The sequence below is a fragment of the Hyaena hyaena genome, unplaced genomic scaffold (assembly GCF_003009895.1).
Source record: "Hyaena hyaena isolate Hyena2069 unplaced genomic scaffold, ASM300989v1 scaffold_106, whole genome shotgun sequence".
Classification (NCBI taxonomy): domain Eukaryota; kingdom Metazoa; phylum Chordata; class Mammalia; order Carnivora; family Hyaenidae; genus Hyaena; species Hyaena hyaena.
The window spans coordinates 415751-437013 of record NW_024080738.1 but is presented as its reverse complement, the minus strand read 5'-3'; the positions used below and the strand labels follow the sequence as shown (position 1 = coordinate 437013).

The 21263-nt window shown below is 37.3% G+C and overlaps 1 protein-coding gene across 2 annotated transcripts in view; it reads right to left on the bottom strand.

The window, feature by feature from the left end:
- Positions 1-21263, bottom strand: part of RNASEH2B (ribonuclease H2 subunit B) — a 58684-nt gene that overhangs the window by 27328 nt on the left and 10093 nt on the right. For both annotated transcript variants that reach the window (XM_039236108.1, XM_039236106.1), the window contains exons 2-4: positions 6899-6970; positions 4902-5009; positions 532-608 (exon numbers count right to left, since the gene is read on the bottom strand). In XM_039236108.1, the coding sequence (XP_039092039.1) occupies positions 532-608; positions 4902-5009; positions 6899-6970 (257 nt within the window). The remainder of the gene's footprint in view (positions 1-531; positions 609-4901; positions 5010-6898; positions 6971-21263) is intronic.

The following is a 21263-nucleotide window of genomic DNA, read 5'->3' as shown; positions in this document are numbered from 1 at the left end:
ATAAAAATCCTTTCTCAGTGCCAGACAGACCAATAGATTTTCATGTGAACAGAACACAGGAAGTTCATTGACAGGGTTTCAGATTCCACATTGCAACTAACTTTTAAGAAACTGTCACCCTTAGTGATTTTTGGAGTAGTATCAAAGGATACTTAACGATAAAATTTTCATTGTTAGGCTTATTCAAACAAGTAAGGCTCATAGCACGGAGGGCTAGGCAATTCTCAGAAGTCACAGGTAAACTAGTCTGAGATTAGTGCTGGTTCTCAGATCTGAGTCAGTGATCGAATCCATACCAGCACACGTGATACAGGTGTTCTATACCAACCTGAATCAAATAAAATCTGAATTGATTTGAATCAATCTACCTTTGAAAGGAATCTACCTTTGAATCATTAAAAGGAGAGAGAGAGAAAGAGAGAGAGAGAGATGATCAAGCAAAAACAAAACAAAACAAAACTAAACTAACAAAACAAAACACCCAATCTATTCTGTTCCCTTACTGTTAATATCCCAAACTGGGAAACTCACCTCTTTATCAGCCTTTCTGAGGTAGTAGAGAAGCAGAAATAGAGGATCTATGGGTGTGGCGAAGTGGAGAAGACCTCCTATAGATTAAAAAGAGAACAAAGGGAACTAAATGTTTTGAAGATGTGACTTAGTTATTTCATATTAATCCCAGTGTGGAAACCATTTTACTGAAAAATATATGTGGGGTGCCTGGGTGGCTCAGTTGATTAAGCTACCAACTTTGGCTTAGGTCACGATCTCATGGTTCATGAGTTCGAGCCCCATATTGGGCTCTCTGATGTCAGCGCAGAGCCTGCTTTGAATTCTCTGTCCCCATCTCTCTCTGCCCCTCCCCTGCTCACGCTCTGTCTCTCAAAGCTACATAAACATTAAAAAAAAAAAAAAAAGAAGAAAAATATATGTGAAACTCCAAATTCAGAAGCTTTTCCTACACAGGCCCAAGATTCTACATGACTCTTTCAAAAGGCAGAATGTGGTCCATGAGATTCTACTCCAGAAAGCTTCAAAAACCCTGTGTGGAGAGGAGAGCCAAAACAATGAAACTGATCTGAATATTACATTCCTTTTCTCTTTAGAAATCTTTTTGTTGTTGTTGGTTTTTGAAGTATAATTCACATTCAGTATTATCAGTTTCAGGCAAACAACATAATTCAACAATTCTATACATTACTCAGTGCTCACCATCTGTCACCAAACGTTATTACAATCTTATTGATTATATTTCCTATGCTGTACTTTTCATCTCTGTGGTTTCTTCATTTTACAACTGTACCTCTTAGTTCCTTCATCTATTTCACCCATCTCCCCAGCCCATCTGCCCTCTGGCAACGACCGGATTTTGTTCTGTATTTAGAGTCTGTTTTTTTGTCTCTTTTATTTGTCAGTTGGCTCTGTTTCTTAAATTCCATTTGTGAGTGAAATCATATGATATTTGTGTTTCTCTTACTTATTTCATTTAACATTATACTCTCTAGATCCATCCATGTTGTTGCAAATGGCCAGATCCCACTCTTGTTTATGGCTGATTAATATTGCATTGTATATAGGGGCATCTGGGTGGCTCAGCTGGTTGAGCATCTGACTCTTGATTTTGGCTCAGGTCATGATCTCATGGCTCGTGAGCTCAAGCCCCACATCGGACTCTGCACTTGCACTGACAGCATGGAGCCTGGTTGGGATTCTCTCTCTCTCTCTCTCTCTCTCTGTCTCTCCCTTGCTTGCACTCTCTCTCCCAAAATAAAGTTAGAAAAATATTCCATTGTATATAAATATGTCTCCTCAGGCAAGGGGAACAGAAGGAAAAATAAACTACTGGGACTACACCAAAATAAAAGGATTTACACAGTGAAGGAAACCCTCAACCAAACAAAAAGGAAACTTCTGAATGGAAAAAGATATTTGCAGATGATCTATCCAATTAAGGGTTAATATCCAAAATACATAAAGAACTTAAACAACTCAACACCAGAAAAACAAACCATTTGATTTAAAAATGGGCAAAGACCTGAACAGACATTTTTCCAGAGAAGACATCCAGATGGCCAACAGACACATGAAAAGATGCTCACCATCACTCACCATCAGGGAAATGCAAATCAAAACCACAATGAGATATCGCCTTACACCTGTCAGAATGGCTAGAATAAAAAATACAAGAACTAACAAGTGTTGACAAGGATGTAGAGAAAAAGGAGCCATTGTGCACTACTGGCAGGAATGCAGATTGGTGCAGCCACTGTGGAAAACAGTATGGAGATTCCTCAAAAAAGTAAAAATAGAAGTGCCATATAATACAGGAATTCCACGGCTGGGTATTTACCTGAAGAAAACGAAAACACTAATTCGAAAAGATACGTGCACTCTGTTGTTTACTGCAGCATTATTTACAACAGCCAAGGTATGGAAACAAACAACTGTCCACTGAAGGATGAATGAACAAAGAAGACAGTGTGTATATATTTATAAATACACAATGGAAGATTCAGAAATCATTTTTAGCAGAGGTCCTCCCACCCGCCCCAAAGAAGGCAAGAATTGGGGGAAATATGGACAGAATGTGAACCAGAAAAACATTACAAAACCTGTAGAAATCTATCTATAAAGCTGCAGTGAAATGTAATTTCCTATGCTTTTGAGGGTGAAGTCATGGGCAAGTGATAGTGTTCTCTACATACATGGCTCCTTCTATGGTTTGTGTGTTCACAGCTTGGAAGTGCCAGTGATTCACAGCTCAGAAGGTTGTTTTCCACCCCAAACCCTATGCTCCCCACGTCCTGCCCTATCCCCCTACTCCCGAAGAAAAGGCAAGAAGAAAGAAATCTAACAAGACTGAGCATAAGAAACCCGAAACTCTGCAGTCAGATGAATGGTACTATCCAGGCTGAAAGGAAAAAAGGCGAATCAAACAAACTAGCCTACCTATTCCCCACTTTTCTTTCTTCTATCACACCCCCCTCCAAGCCCCCCAGACTTCTTCTCCCATGGGAGTAAGCCAGAAGGGGTATTTCATCAAATGGAACAACAAACAATTCTTTTATCTCCATCTTTATTTTGGTTTCAGAAACACATGTACTTATGTTTATTCCCTAGCAGAGCAACCTATCTATATAGCCAAGAAATCCTAACCCTAAATTATATATATGAATCCATTTCATAGCAAGTAAAAGAAAAATTAAGAAAGTGATTTCATATTATATTAGTTGATTATTTTCTTACAAGTAGAAGAGAAGCTTAGCAATCAAAAAGAATGAAATCCTGCCATTTGTAGCTACGTGGATGGAACTAGACGGTATTATGCTAAGTGAAATGAGTCAGTCAGAGAAACAAATATCATACGACTTCTCTCATATGAGGACTCTAAGATACAAAACAGATGAACCTTAGGGAAGGGAAGCAAAAATAATATAAAACCAGGGAGAGGGACAAAACATAAGAGACTCTTAAATATGGAGAACAAACTGAGGGTTGCTGGAGGGGGTGTGGGAGGGGGGATGGGCTAAATGGGTCAGGGGCGTTAAGGAATCTACTCCTGAAAGCACTGTTGCACTACATGCTAACTAACTTGGATGTAAATTAAAAAAAAAAAAGTAGAAGAGAAACTTACGAAAACAATTTCTAAGCTCATTTTATAGGAGGCATCCATGATAGTCAGAAATTAGGAACAGGTTTCTAATATCCTGATGCTTAGTCTTTCTTCAAGACTAAGTTTAAAAAGAAGACAATGATGAAAAAAGCAGGCATCTTTGCTGTGAACCTAAACAACTCAAATAAATAAGGTCTATTAAAAAAAAAAAGCAGGTGCCAGCTCGGAGGGAGAGATGATCAATCACTGCTTCCCAATATTTCTCAATTTCATCTGGTTATTACTGTGTCTATCAAGCTAAACCCAACTGCAAGTGTGTTAACGCTGGAAGGTAGAACTCTTATATATTGCCAAATGAATAAGCAGAGCAGTGACAATAAAAGGGAATATATACTTTCCACCTGCCAGACTATACACAGACTGCCATTGCATTTTGGTAACTGAAAGCCATTTCAAATATTCTTGTGCACATAAGTAAGTGAAATTTATCACCGGCAATAAACCCTTGTTCTGGAATGTCTGAGAAGAAGAAAGACAAAGTGGCTTTTCTGCCTTGGCACTAAGTGGAGACATACACAGTCAACAGAAAGCTGAGGGCTTAAGAAAAAAATAGAAAGCACTCTCTAGAAACAATGAGCACATAGGCAGAGGGAATATAAGAATGCCTCAACTATCCCTGACTCCCCCCAACTTCCAGAATCATCAGAACAACATGTGGTTTCCTTTTTCCTTCTGAGACAATACTACCCCCAAATCAGAAGAGTAAAAGAGACAGAACGTTCTCTGGTGTTGGATATATGTGTGTATTAGGGGTGTGTTGGGATGGGAGCAGTAGTAATTTACATGACAAAGCATTAAAAAATCTGTTACACTGTATCTTATTTTAGAAGAAATATCAGTATCCATTTGCAAAGAAGTAAGATGTTAAAATTCAAAAATCCTCAAAAGTGTCTAACAGAAGAGCAAAGAGTTCCCAGTCCACACAATGTGTACTCAGTGGTAGGAAGATCATCTAATTTCTGACTAAGGGCATGTCAATGTTTTAGGAGACAAAGCAGAGGTATTAGTTTAATTTCTCTACTATGTAAGATACGTAGGTATTGGTTTAAATTTGCTCAAATTATCTTTCCTTTCCCCATGATTAAACCCTGCTCTGATGCCAAATAAGGCTGAGGACCAGACTGCAAACTAGGCAGTCAGGCCTGTACCCCCCGCCCAACCCATGTAGAAGGTTGGAAAAGTTAGAGTATGTGTTTAGTTAATGGAAATGTATATACTAGTCACTTACCTGATTGAACTGACTGATTTATAAACCAAGAATGGTGTTTTTCCTTGAAAACTTTTATTTCAAACAGCTGCTGTAGACACATATTGAACAAGTAAATGGTTCCTTCCCCTGTTAAGACAAATCTGTTTTTTATTTGTAAATTTTCACACACACACACACACACACACACACACACAATCAAAAGGCTGTCTAAGAGTTCTGAGGAATGTTCCTAATATGAACATAAACATACATAGATATATTCTATACAAACTGACTCCAAGGAAAGCTTACAGCTATTATACACAGATGCTTGTTTTCCAGCTCTATAATCCTCACTGAACTTAAACCAATAAATAAAAAAGTACAAATCATTCATCTTAACTGCTACAAAGCCTCACACTGAAGCCTCCATTAGACCACAAGGGGAAGCCCATTATTAAACTACCCAAACCTAACGGTTCAACCAGATGAACTGAGATGACATGTGGGTCCTTGTCACCCGTGCTGTGTGTGGCTCTGCACAGAGGACCCAAGAAAGGGACGGATCCTACACATAGCCCCAGGGCCAGCTCTAAGTGAGAAAGGCAAGGGCCTTTGATTCCTGAAACCTTTTTCTAATCACAGCACTGTCAAGGACCCTGAGTTTGAATCCAAGGGTACCACATGCTAGATGTGTGCCCTTGGGGAAGTTATGTAAACCTTTCTGTGCCTCTGTTTCCCTTTCTGTAAAACAGAAGCAGCACTGAACCTACCTCACGGGTTTTTGTAAGGATTAGGAAGACAGAATACATGTGAAGTTCCTAAAACAGTACTCAATACAGAGTAAAGGCTCAGCAAATGTTAGCCTTTATTTTTCCACAGCCAATGTAGAAAATGAAAACATTTGTTCTTCTGTTGTTTACAGACAATTTAGACAAAATGGAAATTTTACAAGAAGCTTGGCTTTTCTTTTTCTTTTTGTACCTTTATTTTCGTTAGATTCTTTATAACCTTTACCGCTACCTAAGACTTCTCTTGAAAAACACTGCCCACCTCAACTTCGTCTTACATACAGTAAGGAGTGTCAGATAACATAGCTGACTGATTCCATTTTCAATTCAAATTCAATTTCATCTTGAAGAAAGAAAACTGGAGGAAGCCAGGAATTTTTGCCTCACCTGTGGCTTCTATTTATATGTCTTTCCATCAACAGTAATATCTAGGCACTACCCATTGGCTTTCCCTTGCTTTCACTATTCAATATTGTACCCACCATGACAATGCTCTAATTTGCGAAGTATTAGGTGTCTACGCAAAACCTTACAAAATTAATAACAACTTTATAACATAAACCTTGTAAAGTAAATTAGTGAAAAAGCAATCCCACATAAAGACAAATATCAATATTACAATGTACTTATGGTATACTTTAATATTTTTGCCTAAAAATTAGAAAACAAAATGCACTGAATATAAAGTTAAAATAAAATTGGCTGCAATAAAATATGTATCTCCATATACAATGCTTTTAATGTAAAAAAATTCACCCCTTGACTGGGAATGAATATACTGCCTTTTGGTCAGAACAAAATAAGGAAAGTACCATTAAAAATAAAACCACTCAAAATCTTGGTATGTCAAGTAAAAACTTTTTTTTCACTGATTGTTTATTTTACTTTACAACATAAAATTAATATAAGTGGAGGCTAATGCTGGATAACTACTCTAAGAAGAGTTGGCTTCAGAAAGGTAAAGAAAATTAGTCTGTTTTCAGAGAGAAACCAAACACGCCACTTTTTTATCCTGTGTGCATTTCTAATGGGTGAATGGTCTACAGATTTAAGTTACAACAAGAAAAAAATGTTTAGGTCAAGCTTGTTTTGATCACCCAGTAAATGCCATCTTACCTTTCAAAGCTATTAAAGAAGAACAAACGTACAAGGTGATAAGTATATACACTTTGGGGCAGCAATGTTTAAGAAACGTTAAAGTCACAGTTCTTGGAAGCTGTTGGGGGAGAGAGGAGGAAGGCTTACCTGAACACGGGTTTATCAGTTTGACAAACATAAGCCCACTTTTCATCTTCTTTGAAGCATCTTTTAAATGTTCTGGAAAAAAAAAAAAGATGAGTTTGTAAAATTAAAAGACATTTGCTTTGTTGCTCACCTTATTTACTTGGTTTTCCTTCCTTCTGTTTATATGATTTTTCTTTGTAAAATCTTTAACTTCATGATGGTTGGACCTTCTGTGTCATAGAAAGACCTCCTTTTCTTCAAGCCTATGTGAATCAGCTATATTTTCTCCTAATACCTTAACACTGTATCTTTAATCTATCTGAAATATATCTGGGTGTATGATACGGAGAGGAGATACAACTTTTTTTCAATAAACTGTCCAGTTGTACCAACACTATCTTCTGAATAACTCATTACTGAAGCAATTCCTTTATGCTAAATGTTTAAAATACATTTTTAAGTCTGTCTATGGAAATCCTATTTTGGTCTACTAATCTGTGTCTATATTAGCATTACTACTTCAATATATCAATTATTGTAGCTTTAAGATGCATTTTACTAGCTATTAAAGTAAGTTCTCTCATTATATTTCCTCCACAATGTCTAACTGTCTAAGTTTTAATTGTTGACCGAAACACAAAGAGCATGACAATTTATAACATTTTTCCAGACGTTTTAAATGCATGTTCATAGAACTCATTTAGAGAATCTCTCCCCAAAAGGAACAAAGAGGCTCTACTAATCTCACAGGGCAACAACCTACCAAGGAGCAAGTTGGAGAGCTTTGGGGCAAGGACTGGCATCGGTGTGTTTTTATTTTCTGTGGCCCACACTCCCTTCACCCCTTTTCGGATCTTCATAAACTTAAATGCAGCAAGCGTGATTAGAAATCAGCTTACTCATCAATGGTTAAAATACTACTTTCTTCTTAAGATAATAGTAACATTAAATACATAAAGAAAAAACCTCCTAATTTTGAGATTTCCATTGCAACTAAATGGAGTAACAGGAACCTAATTTATCCTCCCACTTGAAACAACCAAAACAATAACAATAGCAACAATGACAACGACAAAATATATGAAACAATTGCTGTCAAGACATTGGGCCCTGAACCATGGAGGACAGCGATCCCGGAGACACGGGAGATAACTGAGCTACGCCCCATGAATGCCCCAGCTTACTGCCTTGGGAGAGTTTCCGAGTCCACAGCGCACGCAGAATGGAAGGCCCCTGGTGAAGCCTGGAAGACTCCCTTAATTGAAGACGTGGCGCCGAGAGTTCTAGAGACAACATGGCTACAGATCACAGGGTAGCATATGGGAAAGGAGAGTGCTACAAAGAAAGAAAACCCCAAAGATGTGCAAAGGTACTGCTTGAGTATTCAAGGGAGTACTGTCAGTGCATGCATATGCATATGGCTAGGAGAGGAGCCACTCCCATGGATTAGAGGGAATAGTACCTCACACTCACTCAGGGCTCTGAATTCCAGACAGCCTGGAAAACTTCACAATTCAGAGTACTCAAAAGGGTCTTGCCTCCACAGCGGGGAACAAATAGCCCTCGACTAAATACTGCTGTGGTCCCAGCAAACTAATTTTAAAAGCAAGACCTAAAAGGATCAAACTGTTTCTAAGTACCTCCACTGTGCTCCAGAATGAAGTTCAAGATTATTTATAGGAATACAAAAATATTCATCAACCAAAAAGGTGAACTTCACAATGGCTGGCATCTAATCGACTATTACTAGGCATTCAAAGAAGCAGAAAAATATGGCCTATAATGAGAAAAATAAAGAAATCAATTATTGAGAGAGGGGTACTGATATTAGACACAGATGTTAGAATGAACAGGCAAGGGCATAAGAACAGTATTCCTCAGGCACAAAAAATTAAATAGAGACAGTTTTTTTTTAAAGACCCAAATTAAAATGAAAAATACACTAGATGGGTTTAATGGCAGAAGAAAAGATTAATGAACTGAAGACAAAGCAATAGAAACTATGTCAAATGAAAACACAGAGAAAAAAGAATGAAAAATAAATAGAGTACCAGTGAACTGTGGGACAGCTTCAAGCATCCACATGTCACTGGAGTTCTAAAAGAGAGGATGTGGGGAACAGAAAAAGTACTTGAAAATTATGGCTAAATATTTTCAAATCTGATGAGAACAATAAACCCACACATCCATGAGGTTCAATAAGCCCAAAGTACAGAAAGTAGAATAAACTATACATCATAATCAACAGTTCAAAGCCAGTAATAAAGAGACAACTCTTAAAAGCAGACAGAAGAAAAGAGGGCATTTTTATATAGAGGAACAGAACTAAAAATGACAGCAAATTTCTTGTTGGAACAATGCAAGCCAGAAGACAACAGAAACCTCTTTAATATACTGAAAGAAAACATGATGACCCTAGAGAAAATACCCTTGAAACATGAGGGTTATAAATAGACTTTTTCAGACAGTCAAGAGCTGAAAGCAAGATCACCAACAGACCCACACTACAAGGAATGCTTAAGACTAGAAAAAGGGATATGATACCAGATGAAAATATGAATCTAAACAAAGAAATGAGGAGTGCTGCTAATGGTGACTACAGGCATAAATCAATAAGAATTATTTTTTATTACTTAAATCTCTTTAGATCACTGACTAAATAAAAATAATAAGTTAGTGTGGGGTTTATAACATACATACAAATAAAATATAAAACAATAATAGCATGAAGGCCAAGATGGGGGAAATGAAAGCATACCGTTGGGAGTTTCTTATGCCATCTCAATCTTAAAAAAGCAGAAAGGGAGTAAAAGAAGTTACAAAGGGCAGATGACAGACTCAAACCCAACCCTATTAATCATCACATGCAACGTAAATGTCTGTGCACCCCACTTCAAAGGCAGAAATTTTCAGAATGGCTAAAAAAGTAAGGTAAAACTGTATGGTGCCTATAAGAGACTCACTTTAAAGATAATAGTAGATTAAAATGAAGGAAGAAGATGTGTCACCCTTATCATGCTAACACTAATTAAAACAAAGATGAAATGGCTCTGCTAATAACAGACACAGAATATTACCAGGCATAAAGAAGCTCGTCTCACTGACTCACTTATTTCACTTAGCCTTATACCCTCTGGCTCCACCAAAAATGGTGATTTCATTCTTTTTTATGGCTGAGTAATATTCCATTATATATATCATCTCTTCTTTTTTTAAAAAAATTTTTTAATGCTTTATTTATTTCTGAGAGAGAGCGCGAGAGAGAGGCAGCATGAGCAGGGGAGGGTCAGAGAGAGAGGGAGACACAGAATCTGAAGTAGGCTCCAGGCTCTGAGCTGGCAATCAGCACAGAGCCTGATGCAGGGCTTGAACGCACGATCTACAAGATCATGACCTGAGCCGAAGTCGGATGCTTAACGACTGAGCCACTCAGGCGCCCCATATCATCTTCTCTTTATCCAGTCATCAGTTGATGGACACTAGGGTTGCTGCCATATCTTGGCTATTGTAAATAATGCTGCAATAAACATACAGGTGCATATATCTTTCAAATCAGTGTTTTCATTTCTTTGAGTACATTTACAGTAGTGGACTTACTGGATCATATGGTAATTCTATTTTGAACTTTTTTGAGGAACCTCCCTACTGTTTTCCATATGATTTCACTCATATTTAGAATTTAAAAAAACAAATGAAAAAAGATAAAAAGAGACAAACAAAAAAACAGACTCTGAACTACGGATAACTGATGGTTACCAGAGGGGAGGTGGGGGGTGGCGGGAATGGGTGAAATAAGTGAAGGGAATTAAGAGTATGTGTACTATGATGAGCACTGAGTAATGTACAGAATTGTAGAATCACTGTACTGTACCCCAGAAACTAATGTGTGTATGTTAACACTACCGGAATTTAAAAAAATATTTTTTTAAAAGCAGGTCATGTCATTTCATAATGAGAAAAGCATCAAGAGGAAATAATCTTAAATGTTTACGCTCACAAATACAGAGCGTCAGGAGGCGCAAAGTGAAAGAACACTGCGCAGAGAACCCTCCGCCCCATCTTCAGCCCTTGGCAGCCACTAATCTGTTCTCCATCTCTATCGTTTTGTGCTTTTGAGAATGTGATATAAATGGAACCATACCGATTTAATTTTAAGAATCTTTTAAGACTTTCCTTTCTGCAACTTATAAACATGTAAAGGCTAAAGTTTAGCACTGTTAAAACTTTTCTACAAAACGAAAACAGGCTGTGGTTTCTCTCCTTCCCTTGCCGTTTCTCACTTTTCCAGCCTCCTTATCTCCATTATGTCTCAAGACCCAGAAAAAGCGACCTCTTTCTTTCAGCAAGACACCCTTTCTTTTATTTCAGCACTATAGTAAATCTTTCAGCCTTAACTTGGTGAATCGTTATTAATTTTTTGTTTCCTTTTCTTCAATAGAAAGTGCTGGTTCTACTGACTCTTGCCAGGTCTCCTTCAGCCTTCCCATTCCTGCAGAGCTTAAAAGAATTAAAATTTAAAACACCGAAAGTCCAAAAAATATAGTTTTAACAACTAGACAAGGGAAGCAGTGTTTCCATTTTTCTCAGGAAGAGCACTAAGTCCGAGGATTAGGTATGGCCTAAAATGTCAAACTGTAAGAACTTTGGATTTACTGAGTACAAATAAATACTGACATTAATGTGTTCTGCTGCAAATGCTAGGGCACTCTGAAATATACTCTGAGAGGTATTAGTGTAGATAATGCTGACGTGTGTGTTTAGTAGGGAAAAAAAGTCATCTTTTCTCAGTTGTGCCAATAAAATAACCTACTGTTGGACTGAATCTTTCAACACAGAATTCCAAGTGAGAGGCTATAATACTCAGGTCGTTTTACCTCTTTAACAACACAATAGATTTTAAAATTAATCTCTCTGCCCTACTTCCATCATTCATTTAATAACTATTGATTACCAAAGCCGACCCAGGCCCTACCCATGAGAAGCTTCTGGACTTTCCATGGAAGAGAAAGATATTGAGTCAAATAATCCTACAAATGTAGACTCCAAATATAAAGGCTGCTAAGATGATGAAGGAATACATGGAATTTGAGACGTTAAGACAGAGGATGCAACATAGATGATGAGGTCTAAGGCCTCCTGTGTCTGGCAATGGTTAAGTTCTTTGCTTTGATGGCTAAGAAGTCAAAGAAATTTGCATTCACTTCACCAGCTAAATCTTCCCTTGCCTCCTGGGCCAAACCCAAGCCACAAAAGGGTTTTATTTGATGTGCACATTTAAAAAAATTTGAATTTAGGTGCCAATATTTGGAAATCAGGTGATTTTACATAAAGTACAGACTTCAAATTAAGTATATTTTCCCTAAATGTGAAAAAAAAATTACTAGGCAAAGATTTTGCCTCATACAATTAAAAAAAAAAAAAAACCCCAAACACCTTGCAACAACAAACTAACTGTCAAACGCCAACTACCACCCTCTAGTTCCCTTGTTCCCCTATAGCATCTCGGATACCCAGCTCAAGGTCAGACCAGTAACAGATGCCGCGTATGTCCTCACAAAACTGCATTCTCGTCTGCTGGATTCTGTGTACCCACAGCAGGATCTACCAAATATCAAGTGCTGAATAAATAACCATTTAGTAATAAACACCACCCTCTTACTGAATCTTTTTTATTTTATTACCAATTTTCAGGTATTATCTATCCTAAGCACAGAGGATACAGCCGTGAACAAAACAAAGACTCCTTTAACTCCCCCGTTTACTTCCTCTCCACTGTTTCATCAATTCCCACGCTCCACCCCTACCTCTCAGTCATCCAGTGCTACAGGGCAGGGGGTGGGGCCCACATCTACCAGCACCTGGAGGCCCTGGGTCCAGAACAGAAATAAAATGCATTCCACAAATGTGAGCCACTTATAAAACTTAAAATTGGCTGGGAGCCACATAAAAAATAGGCAAAATAGGTGTAAATGATTCATTTTATTTTATTTAACCTAAGTTCTTTTCATAACATATAAAAAAAATTTCATATGAAATGTGTTAACATGTTACCTGTTTTTTTAGATGCATTCTATCAGATTAAGGAAGTTCCCTATTCCTAATTTTTTAACTGTTGGTTTTTTTTTTTTCATGAAACAGTGCTATATTTTTTCAAATGTTTTTTCTGTAGCTATCAAGATGGTTATGTGGTTTGAGGCTTTCATTTTATTAAAGTGGTATATTGAGTGATTCTGGTATGTTGAACTAACCTTGCATTCCTAGGACAAATCCCACTTGGTCATGGTTTGTAATCCTTTTTACATACTCCTGGATTTGGTTTTGCTAGTTGTTGAGCACTTTTGCATCTATGTTTGCTAGGGATATTGAGCTGTATTTTTCCAATGCCTTTGTTTGGTTTTGGTATTAAAGCAATATTGGCTTCATAGAATGAGTTGGAAAATGTTCTCTCTTTTTCTTTTTTTTTTTTTTGGAAAAGTTTGTAAAGGATTCATATTAATATGTTCAATGTTTAGTGAAATTTACCAGTGAAGCTATGTAGGATTGGGCCTTTTTTTTCCCCCATGGGAAACTTTTAACTTACTAACTTAATTTATTTACTTGCTATGGGTCCATTCAGATTGTCCATTTCTTCCCGAGTTGGCTTTGGTAATTTATGCCATTTTAGGGATTTGTGCATTCCATCTAAGTTATAGATTTTGTGGGCATACAGTTGTTCATAGAGTTCCCCATGGTCCTTTCTAATTTCTGTAAGATCAGCTGTGATGGCCCTCTTTTATTCTTGATTTTAGTCATTTGAATCCTCTCTCTCTCTCTGGTAATTCTAACTAAGATTAGGCAATTTCGTTGATCTCTTCAAAAGGACCAACTTTGGTTTCATTGATTTTTCTCTCTGTTGTTTTTCGATTCTCTATTTTATTTCTGCTCTAATCTTCATTTCCTTCCTTCTATTTGCTTTGGGTTTGGTTTCTTCTTTTTCTAGTTTCCTAAGCTGGAAGTTTAGGTTACTTGACATCTTTCTCCTTTTTAAATATAGGAATATACAACTACATATTTTGCTCTAAACACTACCTACATTTCTTATGTTTTTGATATACAGTGTATTATTTTCATTCATTTCATTCATTTGATCCATTGGTTATTTTAAGAATGTGTTGTTTAATTTCCACATGTTTGTGAATTTCCAAAATTTCTTTCTGTTATTGCTTTCTATTTTCACTTCAGTGTTTTTGGAGAGCATATTCTGTATACTATCAATCCTTTTAAGTTTACTGAGGTTTGTTTTATGGCCTCTGATATAGTATTTTCTGGAGAATGTTTCATGTTCCCTTAAGGAGAATGTATATTCCACAATTATTGAGTGCTTTATAGGTATCTCTTAAGTCTAGTTGTTTTATAGTGTTGGTCAAGTCTTCTATTCCCTTGATGATCTTCCTCCTTGTGGTTTTAATCATATTGGAAAAGGGTTATTTAGATCTCCCACTATTATTATTCAATTGTGTGTATCTACCTTCAATTTGATCAGTTTTTGGTTCATTGATTTTGGGGCTCTGTTGTTGGGTGTATATATGTTATAATTGTTATATCTTCTTAATGACCCAAATTATTATTATTGTAAAATATCCTTTCTTGTGTCTAGCAACAATTTCTGTCTTAAAGTCTATTTTATATGATATTAGTAGAGCCATTCCCACTCTCCTTTGGTTACTGTTTGCATGGTATATCTTTCCCCTCTGTTTATTTTCAACCTGTTTGTGTCTTTTATTTTAAATTGTGTATCTTGTAGGTAACATATAGTTGGATTATGTCCCCCCCTCATTTTGCCAATCTCTGCCATTTAATAGGAATGTTTAATACATATATCTTTAATGTAGTTACAGATATGGCAGGATTTATATCTGCCATTTAACTTCATTTTCCATATGTTATATGTTTTGATCCTGTATTCCTCTATGACTGCCTTCTTTTGTGTTTAATAGATATTTTCTAAAGCATTGTTTTAATTCCTTTATCATTTCTTTCACTATATTTTTGGGGGAGTTATTTTCTCAGTCGTTGTCTTCAGAATTATAATTACTAACTTAACTTATAATAATGTAGCTCAAATTAATATTAACTTGAAAATTTCAATAGTATCTGGAAATTTTCCTGTAATATATTCCTTTTCCTCCTCCTTCCTTCGTGTTATTATTATGTGCCATATATCTATGCATGTGTATACATGCACATGCACAAATAATATCTTTATACATTATAAGCCCATCAACCATTTTATATTTTTCACCTTACGAAGTTATATTTTAAATCAGAAAGAAAAGAGTTATAGGCAAAAGTACATTTGTATCGGCTTTTCTAGTTGACTATATTTATCTTTACCAGTGCTCTTCATTTTGCATGGATTCAAGGTACCATCTAGTCTCCTTTCCTTTCAATCTGAAGGACTCCCTTCATGGTTTTTGAGGGTCAAGTTTACAAGTGATGAATTCTCTCAGTTCTTCTGTATCTGAGAATCCCTTAGTTTCTCCCTTGGTAGTGAAGGATAGTTTTGCCAGACACCGAATTCTTGGTTGAGTATCTTTTTCTTTTAGCATCTTGACTATGTCATCCAACTAAAGTTCTGGGCTCTTTAATTCCTAATGAGAAGTCAGCTGTTCATCTTACGGAGGATCTCTGTACTTGATAAATCACTTTCTCTTAGCAGTTTGACTATGCTGTGCCAAACTACTTGGAGTTTGTTGAGATTCTTGTCTGTGTAATGTTTTTCATCAAATTGGGTCTGACCATTCTCCAAATCTTCTTTGTGCCTCTTTCTCTCTTCTCTGTCTGGGACTCCCACTATATATATGTCAGCCGTACTTGGTGGTATGCTATAAGTCTCTGAGACTATGTTCAGTTTTCTTAATCTTTCTGTCATTATGTTCCTCATGCTAGATAATCTTAATTGACATTTCTCCAAGTTTTGCTGATTCTTTTCTCTGCTAGCTCAAATCTGCTATTGAAGCTGCTAGTGAATTTTTCACTTCAGTTATTATATTTTTCAACTCCAGAATTTATATATTCTTTTACAATTTCTATCTCTCTTTATCGATACACTCTATTTTGTGAGACTTCATTATCATACTTTCCTTTAATTTTTTAGACATAGTTTGTTTTAGTTCTTTGAATGTATTTATAATAGCCAATTAAAATCTTCACAGAATAAGTCCAACAACTGGGTCTCCTCAGGGAGTTTCTATTGACTACTATTTTTTCTCCCGTGTATAAACCTACTTTCCTGGTTCTTTAGGTGTCGCACACCCTTAAAAAAAAAAAAGAAAACTAGACATCTTACTTATTTTTTTAGACATTTTAGATAACATAATAATTACTGTGACAATTCTGGAAATCAGAATCCCCTGCTCCAACTCCCTGAGATTTATTGTCATTGCTGCTTTTTGTCATCATTGTAGTTGTTGCTGTTTGTTTAGTGACCTTCCTGGACTAATCCTATAGTCTGCTTCCCCTGTAACCACCGATATCTTAGTTAGTTTAGTGGTTAGCTAATGATTAGTCAGAGATTTCCATAAATATTGTGAACAAATAAGCCTCCTAACATTTGCTGAGGAGTTCTGCATGTGTTCTGGGACATGCCTTCAACATTTAACCAATTTAAACTCCTGCCTTACCTTTTATTTACTGTTTGCCTAAAGGTGAAAGATTAGGGCCCTATCAGGTCTTTCCTGGGCATGCACACAATCTTGAATATGTACTTGGCCTTTTAATTTCCTAGGAGTATGTCAGAGAGTTTCAAAGTCCCTTATGGATATCTTTTCTTCCTTCCTCTTAAGTTTTTCGCCAGGTTCTTATTTGCCCAGCTGCTATTGCCCCCTTCAGGAGCTGATACGTTAAACAATTGCCACTGATTATTTTTTGACAAAGGCCCCGGGGACAGGGTATTTCCTGCAGGGCGAGTTCTGAGCTCCAATCAAGCTTTTCCAGGGAACTGCAAGACAGGTCAAACAGGATCAATGCTCTGGGGATGGAACATTTTGAGAAGCTCCGACAAGGCCTGTCCCATCCAGGGGCTGCAATGCTGCTGGGTTTCACAAGGACCATGTTTGCAAGACTGTTGGTTTTCAAGGTTCCTGTAGACCTGAAGAGAGGGAGATGTGAGCAGTTCAAGTTACAATGCCACAAACCCTGCTTAATGAGATTCAGCACTTTTTCTTGAACAAACACTTCTCAGATTGTTGGAAGACTTTGGTTAATTTCAAAGAGTTTTGAAAAAGTTGATTTTGGCCATCTTTGCCAATGTTTTCATTGCTTTTATGGAGGGTGGATTTACCCCCACCGGGTTTTGAAGGCTTAGCATGAGTAAAGAATTCATATTGCTCTAAGACTTCTGATAAATTCTTTAGTCGATACCTGGCCTTAGGCACACAAAATTACTTGTGACTATAAATTAAAGGCTCCATAAATTAAAGGTTCTATAAAAGTTAGAGTTTTTTTATTTTCATTTAAATCTGGAAAATTCTGGGTCATCCTATGGACTATTTCCTTACCCACAAGCTTAAAAGCTCCATCTTCTTTCTAACTTTTACCTGCATCTAGTACAGCTGAAGCGTAGCTAAATTAATTAAGGAAGGAAAAAAATCTGCTTTAGAATAAGGAAAGAATAAGAACAGTATGAGAATGGGAGTGTGGAGAAGGATTCTCCTCTATCAACCTAGTTGTAACTAAGGTCTGTTTCTTTGATAACGTCAGCATAGAAAGAGCACAAGATCGAGACAGAGAGGTCCCCATAACGCACTCTCAGTTCCTCTTCTTGCTCAGCAGTATGAACTTGGGCACAATACTCAGCCTCTGTGTGCCTCGGTTGTTCCATTTATAAAATGAGCATAATAATAATTTTATACGTTTGTTTTAAGCTTAAATATATGTCAAAGTGCCTAGAACATGTAATAAACAATTAAAAATCACTTCCCTTTCTCTCGATGACATGGAAACATTAAGAATATGTAGGGAATAATAAGATCAAAATATAAAAGTCAAAAATTCTAAACACAGAATTACCTAAGGGCCTGACAATTAGCTTTTTGAGAAGAGACTCAATTAGGACCAGGATATCCTTTTTTAAAAGCCAAAACACAGGGGGCACCTGGGTGGCTCAGTCGGTTAAGCATCCGACTTCGGCTCAGGTCATGATCTCAGTGTCTGTGAGTTTGAGCCCTGTGTCGGGCTCTGTGCTGATGGCTCAGAGCCTAGAGTCTCCTTCAGATTCTGTATCTCCTCCTCTCTCTGCCCTTCCCATGCTCACGCTGTGTCTCTTTCTGTCTCTCAATAATAAATAAATGTTAAAAAAATTTTTAAGCCAAAACACAATATTCATTTTATGTGCAAAAATTAAGATAATGCAATATATAGTAAAGTATCCAGCAGCTTTTAGAACATGGGCTCTGCTCAATAAATATTATATGAATGTGTTGTTTGACTTTAGAAAAAGCTCAGTAAGAAGCAGTGATGCTTAAGTGATACAAGTTTTGATACTTAACAAGTTGAACTTCATTTGTCTACAAAACTGACTCATATGGAATACCTTCTAAAGCTATGCTGAATAAAATAATATTCAAATTACATTTTTTAAAGAGCAAGCTTTACATTCTTCTTCTTCTTCTTCTTCTTCTTCTTCTTCTTCTTCTTCTTCTTCTTCTTCCTCTTCTTCTTCCTCTTCTTCTTCTTCTTCTTCGACTGTTTTCTCTTACATAAGAGATGACTTATGCCATGCTGGAGAAGAGTGTTTTCAGAAAAATAAAAGATTCAGACAAATCAGAAGTAGGTACTTGGTCTTTTGGGCCATTTTGGACTCAGTAATATCTTAAACTTCCCTGTTGTCTCAAGCCCTGCTAGCTTCTTATGTCTAACCAATTCCACAACACAGTCTAACCATTCTCTTATGGTCCTTGTGTTTTCTATAAAGATCCAATTTTATGTCCCACTGGTTACCATTAACTCTAGCAGCAAATCTTCCATCTGTTTACCATCCTGATCTAAATACCTCAACAAAAAGGAAAGGCTGATTGCTACTTTCCTGACATTTGAATTTTAAACAAAACATACCAGTGATAAAGAGACAACTGTGTCCAATGAATGTAAAACAGCAAATAATAGATAATATGTATTGGGCATTTACTACACACCAGGCAACGTCCTTGATGTAAGTTACACAATGTTGTCCTTATAATATTTCTATGAGGTAGGTGCTATTTTGATTCCCAGTCTTTTGGGTGAAAAACTTGCCCAAAGTTAAGAAACCTGTTCAAGGTCACAGAGCTATTTAGCTGTAGATAGAGCCAAGGTTTAAACTCAGGCAACTAACAGTTTAAACTATGACACTTTAGAGAAACTCTTAATCTCAAATCCCATTTGTATTAACTGAGAAAACACAAACTGCAGCTCTGAGGCACAATAACTATCTTGTAGGGCTGTTCTCTTACAACAACGATGTCGCAGACCCATTTGTCTTCTCTTGTGTCCTGTTCAGCCTTGAGGACCAGAGGGTCATCTCATCAGCTGCCCTCACTCCAATCCAGCCAGCATCCCACACTTCCAGGGTTGCAGCAGAAGGAAAAGAGAGGAGAAGGCACTAGGGAAAGTGAGATAGACAAAAAAGGCTGGATCAAATAATACATAAACAAAGGATGAGAGAAATCTGTTGTGAGAAACAAGAAACATCAAGTGATTAAAAACAGATAAAGTCAAGTTTGACCAAAGACAAGAAAAGGAAACTGCTCTTCCCCTTAGAGAATATAATATCCTATACATAGTTACATTACACCCCCACGTTTTCACAGAAAACTTGCGTGCACACAGCATGCAACTTAACCATGATGTAATGTTGAAAAGTTAGTCAGGAAGTCTTGTAGAAGCCAAAATGGAACATTATTTTTCATCTTCAGACTACACGGTATGGGTTGTACAATTGATATGAAGTTACTTATCAACCAGTTTTTAAACTTGGCAGCTCTTTCTTATCCCTCTCTTGGTTAAGACAAGTTTCTTCATATCATTTAAAGTTCAAAGACAGGAGACAGGAGAAAGAGCCACCTTTTTGCCAAGCGTTCTTATGACTTGGAAGCAACAGACATTTGTCATGACCCTGTCTGATTTTGGCACACAGCAGATAAGCTCTGAGAAACACACACCCACTGTTACACGGAGAAGAAAGAACAGACATCAAAGCACCATTTACTTTATTTTTAGATACTATATCAAGGCTATTCAGTTTTCTTAAGATCTAATGTTTGTGTGGGGGAGGGGGTATAAGAGCATCACTCTCATTCTCATGCAATATCTCGTCCTAAATAGGCTCCAGTTCATTTTCTCCAGTCATCAGCCATTGGAGCATATTCGACCCCCTTGGTTCTCTTTGGTTTGATCACCAGGGACAGCTCCTTGGGAACGTGGCTAGGATACTTGCAAGGCATGCAAGACAAATCAGCATAATTTTTAAGTTACTTGGCACTTCCAGGAATGCTAATTTCAGCAATAACTATACGTCTTCCCTTCCCAAGATGGTACCCACTGCCATCAAAGAGATCTGGGTCATTTTCCTGGCTTTGAAGTTCTCTGTCTCCTCACTACAGGAGGAGAAGCTAGGCAGAGGCACACACCAAAAAACTAATTTTCAAGTAATGGGTTCCTCCAAGAATATCTTTTTAACTTTCAAGCTTTGAAGAAAAAATAAAAAACAAAAGCTGGCCTTCACCAAGGCCACAGAAGATAAACTTTCCAGTTTCTCAGGGCTGCCTCTATCAATAGCCATGTTTCTAGGACTGGCTGAAGAAGAAACTGATGAAAAACTTCAGGTTTTCAGGCAATTCAGAGTCACAAAGACCAATGACATGTAGAGATGGAGCTAAGCTCTTGAAATATCTGGGAAGCAGGAATATTCTGGAGAGAAAGAACAGACAGACTTGACTGGGACGTCTAATAATAACCAGGGCTGGCATCAGGACAGGAGGTGTGCCTGGTCCCTGGTCATCAAACTGACAACAGAGGAAACCCCAGCCCTTCCTGACACTCCAACCTCTCCCACCCTGGTGAGATATCACCATTCGGCCAGCAGAGTGGCCTTTGGCATATAGCAGGGGCCCTGGACACCTGGGGAGAGCCTGTAGAGTCTGCCATTTAATTCCTGTTGAGTGTTGGGACAGATTATCTGACTTCTCCAAGTCTTGTAAAATGGTGAAAATAAAGTTTGCCTTAACTACCTCCCAAGGTCACTGTGAATGTCAAATACATTAGCATACATCAAAGTGTACTGCAAAGGTATAAGAGCGAGAAGATACAGTCCTTAGAATATGGGCTTCCTAAAAATTACATAAACCTTGGGTCAATGAAAGACAGCCTA